Source organism: Cottoperca gobio, chromosome 15 (genome assembly GCF_900634415.1).
Source record: "Cottoperca gobio chromosome 15, fCotGob3.1, whole genome shotgun sequence".
NCBI classification, from domain to species: Eukaryota; Metazoa; Chordata; class Actinopteri; order Perciformes; family Bovichtidae; genus Cottoperca; species Cottoperca gobio.
The window spans coordinates 16672343-16678970 of record NC_041369.1 but is presented as its reverse complement, the minus strand read 5'-3'; the positions used below and the strand labels follow the sequence as shown (position 1 = coordinate 16678970).

General features: G+C 39.6%; 1 protein-coding gene across 1 annotated transcript; it reads left to right on the top strand.

The window, feature by feature from the left end:
- The first annotated feature begins 602 nt into the window (after positions 1 to 602).
- Positions 603 to 5246, top strand: LOC115020208 (indoleamine 2,3-dioxygenase 2-like). The gene is made up of 10 exons (XM_029450164.1): positions 603 to 1087; positions 1911 to 2006; positions 2162 to 2281; positions 2737 to 2855; positions 3044 to 3058; positions 3152 to 3251; positions 3425 to 3542; positions 3658 to 3709; positions 3926 to 4074; positions 4249 to 5246. Exons 1-10 carry the CDS (start codon positions 998 to 1000, stop codon positions 4590 to 4592), a joined length of 1203 nt encoding a protein of 400 aa, XP_029306024.1. The 5' UTR covers positions 603 to 997; the 3' UTR covers positions 4593 to 5246.
- Positions 5247 to 6628: the final 1382 nt, after the last annotated feature.

Genomic DNA, 6628 nt, shown 5'->3' with positions numbered 1-6628 from the left:
GTTTCAATAACCAACTAAAATATAATCACAAATCATCAATATTTCAAAAGGTTGAGTCATAAAACCATGATGTGTCACTGGTTATTTTAGTAGAAAGTGTGCCAGTATAATCCGAATATTTATTAAGTTAATACTGAATATTTTATTGGGCAGCAGCTATTATTTTCAGTTTCTTTCATCAGATGCCAAAAAGGAAACATATCCTTTACATTGCACAAAACCGGGAATTTCTGTCACAATCTGGTTGTACTTTCGGTTTCCGGTTTACTGGTTGCCACGTGAGTGGTCCTGCCAGCTTCGCCATTCTCCAGCTCCGTCTCCCCGGCCCCTTCTCGCCGGCCACCCCCAACCTCCTGCCCGGCCTTCCCCGTCTAGCTACCCCCTTAGTTCCCTGGTCTGTTTGTACTGTCATGATTCGTAAAAAGGAGGACTCAAATGCAGAACAGCAGACGAGGGTTTTAACAAAAAAAGAGCTTTATTTTACAAAAAAGCTGGCAAAAATACAAAGTAACAAATACGACGTAGACACGACGTCGACACGACGTAGACACGACGTAGACACGACGTAGACACGACGTAGACACGAGGAAGCACACCATCTAACAAGGATCAATGAGACAGACAGGGATATATATACACAGAAATAAATGAAGGGAACGAGACACAGCTGGGGGAGAAAGGCAAGGACACGAGGGTAGGTAGGGTGAATGGACACAGGAGGATCAAATCAACAATCACTAAGGGAGGGAAAACACACATACAGGAAGTACAACTCGACATGACACAAGGGGAGTGAACTTTAAACAAATAAAAAAAGGAACAGAAAGCATAACAAGGTGCAGTTTTGAATACAAAACATTCCAACACATTAAATCTGATTGGCTGTTAAGAGTGGACAAAGGTTGCAAAATCAGGATTTAAACATGTTTGACAAACATACACCGATTGATTTCCCTCTCAAAGCCAAACTACTGCATGAGAGTAAAGGACAGATCATATGGAGACTAACAGCAGAGAAGCACTGCAGGCAGACTTTGATGCATTTGGTATCTCTGATGAGCTTGGATTTCTCCTTGAAGAGCCACTGGTAAGTTTTATTTTCTCATAAAACAGACATTCCCCGTTTGTCTAGTATTATCTAGTATCTAGTATATCAATCAAAAGAGAACTGAAGCAAGGGTATAATATGTCATGACAATAACACTACTGTACAAACTGCACACAGACGTTTGAGGACTAGTTCCTCTTTAACTATTGCCTTTATTTAAGTATTTGGTCAGAAGCACACACATCAGCTGAAGCTGATAATTATGTTTGTTTTTGAGTTGGATTATAGGGGGATATTGATCTGCTGAAAGCCTGTCTCTTCAAGTTTCTATTGAGCCATTCACATGACTGGGACTGCACACTGCTGTCAAACTGTTTTATTATGCTTAAAATGCCAAATTTGGATATTTTTTTTACATAAACTCCTTTATGTCTGAGTTGATATGTCTGAGGACATATTATAAATAAATATTACATAAAAATCAGTCTACAGCCTGAGAATGATAGATTTGTAAATGTTGCAAAACATATATATCAGCATTGATGTTAAATATCAAATGAAGAATTAAACATTGGCATTAAGCACAGCCTTGTTGTCTGTTTATACAGTGATTTTCCATCAGGGCATTCCCTGTTTTCTGCTTGGTTAATTTTCTCAGTTTTCCACTACCTCCTTCTTTTAAATTGCCTTCTCTCTCTGATTGATAGCACCAGTCATTCCCTGACATGCAGGTCAGGCACCATGGCAAACATGGGCTGATGATGTTACTGATTACACTCTACATGAAATCCACCATGCAAAAAAAAACACAATCAAAAATAAAATCAAGAAGCAAGTCCTTTTTTTTCTTATCATCATTCAGACTCACCTTCCAGACTATTATCGGGTATGGTTGGACATGGCAAATAATCTCACACATCTGATAGAGTCACGCAAACTACGGGATCTGGTTCACAAGGTGAGAATGAGCAAAGCCTTCCTAATGCAAATCAGAGTTGAGAAAATCATTCAAGTAAATGTGACGCATACAGTTTAATTTGTGAACTCTTAATGGTGTTCACTGTTCCCGAGAACTGTAATATAAAAAAAACTGAAAATCTGATCCCAATCCAGATGCCGGAGTTGAGTCCCCATCTCTTGAGTAACCATCGGGAGCTAAGGCTGGCTCACCTAGCGCTGGGATTCATCAGCATGGGATATGTTTGGCAGGAAGGACAACAAGCACCTGCTCAGGTAAAACACTACATTGCAAGGGAACGAGGGATGGTGAAGAAGAAGAGGAGGCATTTCAGTCAATGGTTGTCTGGCAATGTGGCATATAACACAAGGCTAAGAGTCTGACACAATCCTCTGCAACTGTTTTTCTCTGTTTTAAATTTTGTACCAATCCATCAAGTAGGTGCTGAGATATTTCACAGAATAAGTGCTACTTATCCTAATTCACACTTCTTTTGACCAAGGAGTGGCATTAAAGATGCAAGTCAGGGGAATCTTCAAAGTCAGTAGGAGTCATCGTCTGGGGACATCATGGCAATCCATGCAATAGTTGTTACGATATTTCAGTCTGGATCAAAGTGGTGGACTGACCAACAACCATTGCTTTCCCTAGAGACAGCATGGCTGAAAACCTTTGAAATCTCAGTAAGGCATCACCGGGTTGCAGCTTTACTGTTATGCTTGTTTGACAGGTTCTTCCTAAAGCCCTGGCCTTGCCTTATTGGCTGGTATCTCGTCGGCTCGGCCTTCCCGCCATCCTGACTTATGCAGATTCAGTTTTATGTAACTGGAAATTAAAGGATCCCGCAGGGTGAGTAATGCTATTTTATTGCCTTATTTAATGACTTGACTTCGTGTCGACAATCCACGGACACTATTTTATTATAATAGTGACATTACAATAAAGCAGAACGTGTCTAAATTTCAATCGCTCAAATAGAAAATAGATATTTCTTTCCCCACTGAAAACGTTTGCTTCTCTTTTCACTTTCATTTTAGGAATATGGAAATGGGGTGAGTAGAAGGAAAAGAAAAGTAATTTCACAAAATCACGTTGTTTTTAAATTGATAAAGTTCACTTTCACATCATTTTTTGTGATCTGGTAGGAACATGGACTTGATATTTTCCTTTCCTGGTGGCGAGAGTTGCAGGGGATTTTTCATTGTGTCATTGTTGGTTGAGATGGCTGCCAGTTCAGGCATAACGGTTAGTACTGGATACTGTTATTCTTCCTCTTTTTCATGTTAACTCTTTCGTAACCTCAGCCCAATGTCTCGCCATCCATCCCCTTCCTTTTATTTTGTGCCCCATCCACATACAGTGTGTGTGTGTGTCTTTGTCCCTTGTCATTCATTGATGGGTTTTTCAACTCTAACCAGGGGGCTCTGGAGGTGATGCATGCTATGAAAGTCTCGGACCTCATCGGCATACAGAAAGGGCTCGTGAAAGTGACTCAGTCTTTGAAGAAAATGAAGGAAACTTTCAAACTTATGCACAGTAAGTTTGAATCAAACCTAGCCTAATCTGAATTTAGTCAATTTACATGCTGTGCCTTTTTATGAAGGCAGAACAATTCAAGGTAATTAGAATAAATGAATTGTGCTCTTTTCAGATCATGTGGATCCAACTGCGTTTCATGGAACATTGAGAATTTTTGTCTCAGGGTGAGTTTTAGGGCCGTGACAATATCCTGCATACTGAAGTTATTCATGTTTTTAATATTTATCTCATCTGGTGCAGATGAAATTCCCTTCTCCTATTGTACTGTTCTCTATTACTGCACTCTATGTTTAACTGGAACAGCTGAAATGATACTGTGCGCTTCTAATTGCATCTATAAAAGGAGGTTTAGAGTATGTATGTGGTTTGAACTGTTTTAGGTGGCGAGACAACCCCATGCTTCCAAGGGGGCTGTTGTATGAAGGTGTGAGCAATGAGCCAATTTTGTTATCAGGTGGAAGTGCAGCTCAGAGTTCGACCCTGCAGTGCTTTGATGTTTTGCTGTGCATCCAACATGAGGACGAGACAGGTAAATATGTGTTTCCCTCAACCTTTGACCCCATTAGATGCTTCTCATGAATAAATCACTCTGTTTGTGCAGTCAGTTGATTGCTCCGACAGAAAATGTTTCCAAGAAAGGTTGTTAGTCTCTTTTCTGTTTTCGCCATTGATTCGGTTCTCGCCATTGATTCGGCCTATCTAGGAGCCTTCCTGACACGCATGAGGGAGTACATGCCTCCTGCCCACCGTGGACTGATAGAAACTCTGTCTGTTTGTCCATCTCTGCGAGACTTCATCCTGCGTCACTCCATCTCTGATCTCAGCCAGGCTTACAACACCTGTGTCTCAGCGCTGGTCGATTTACGGAACTACCACCTCAATATTGTAGCCAAGTACATCATTTTGCCTGGTATCAAAGTCCGCACCACAGGCTGCCCAATGAGCGGCGTTGGCACAGCGCTCAACACCTCAGGGGCCGGTGGATCCAACTTCATGGTCTTCCTCAAGAGTGTTCGTAACGCCACTCAAAAAGCACTGATCTTATAGAGGCCATGTGCTTCAAGAGAAACTGAAATGTAAATTATAGCACATATTATAATATGCACAATATCCAACACCTTTTTTATACACTACGCTCCTTGAGGTTGTATTTATAAATTTTAAATGCATACATTTGCTGTGTCAGCTGTGCAACCTACTGTATTGAAGTGCTGGGTAAATGTTTAGGGTGCTCTTTAGTAACCATGACCCCTTTCATAAATCCAAAGAGAGGAGCCGTTTAACACCAGATGAAAATGTTGTTTATGCTGATCTCTAGTGGTTTAACAAACAGACTCTAAACTTTGAAGCAGAGAGGTCAGTTAAGTGCTTATGGTAAGACAAAATAATGAGATACTTAATCAAAATGATGAGAAAAGTATATTTTTTTACCCGAATAAAAAGTAACATTTTTAATTATTCTTTTTCTTTTCTTGGAAGAATTCGGCTTCCACACAATATAGTCCTTCGATATCACTAAATAAACTACACTTTACTTTAACATAATACTTCATATAATCATATGATCTGATTGTAAAAGCCTTTACAGACCTTGATGCAGAGAGGGTTTATGTTTTTATTTATTCTGGTTTTATTTGTATCCATAAAATAATATATAATGATTTTTGATATGTTTATTAAAATGCATATTATTACCAGTTACTTTGACAATACCTGATCATGTTTTTTCTGTTTTTAAAATGATTTATCATAAGGACATTTACAGATTTGTAAAAATAATGCTGAAAATAGGAACTCCTACATGCTTAAGAGGCAGATAGCAGAGGAAGGAGAGAAATGTAGAGAGAACAATGAGCTGTAGAGAAACAATAGAGGAAGGAAATGCTGTAAGAATGACAGAGGACACTGGTAGAATGAAAACTAAAGGGAATCAGTTGAGGAGAATGAAAGAGACAGACACAGTAGGGGTGATCAGGGGAGAGGGACGGATGTGGGATCAGGTCACTTAGTTTGATGGAGTGGAACCCTCACTCGCCTCCTGGTCTTGACTCTTCTTGCTATTGAGCACTAATCACATTAGAAGGGAGAAAAAGGAGCTCAACCACAATACAGCTGCTGAGGCCTGGTCATGGTCCAACTCTGCCTCACTAAAGCACAAAAGATGTCAAACGTGGACTGTCTGACAGCGGGTGAACTGTAACTACAGCTAGTACTGGTGTAGTTGTCGGATGTTACAGAGTTGCGATATAGGATGGGCTAACGGTCTTTTTCCTCATTCTGTATTCCCAATTTAATATTTACCTTAAATGATATTGCCACTGTTACTTATAGAAATACAAGACTCCCCCTGAATAATGTAATAAGTAGATAGGTTTATGTTATGGCCACCGGTTTCTATAAATTAAACTGTGATGATATTATATTCATAGTCTATTTTGCCATGGGGACGGCTCTAAATACTACAATACCCATGAGCCTCAGCCGCCGTTGCGCAAAGCAGAGATTTCACTCTCTTTCATTGTAGTTATTAACTAAACACAGCGTTATAGTTTCTGTACTCAACAAAACGTTATCTGACTTTAATGGCAGATAGTAAAATTGGTTTTCTCAATGACGCACATGAAATGCACCTTGGCTGTCGTAACTTCTCCCCCGAAATGTTAATTGTACACGCGCTTGTATTTTCAACTTTTTTTTAATCAAAGAAACATATTTTCTTACACAGCTGTTCATCTTTTGTATCAAGTGGGAGAGTTTCATGCCAATCGAAAGTGTAGAAGTGCTCCAACTGTGAGTCATGTAACATCGACTATGAGAAAAATAATAGCTACTCTCACTTTGCAAGTCTATTACCTCTAGCTTTTTACCAGACATAGGAGCACATCGAATCACTTTGAGTTGAAAATGTTTTAATTGTGATGTAGAAACAGTAGAAAAATGCATAATATTTCACATAATCACTAAATTGCACTTCCTCAAGGTACAGATCTTTGTATGGAAATTGATGACCTGAATGATGTAATCTACCTCCATAGTCTAACGATGGGAGGCCAGTATGAGTCTTCCTGACGTTTCTCAGACAT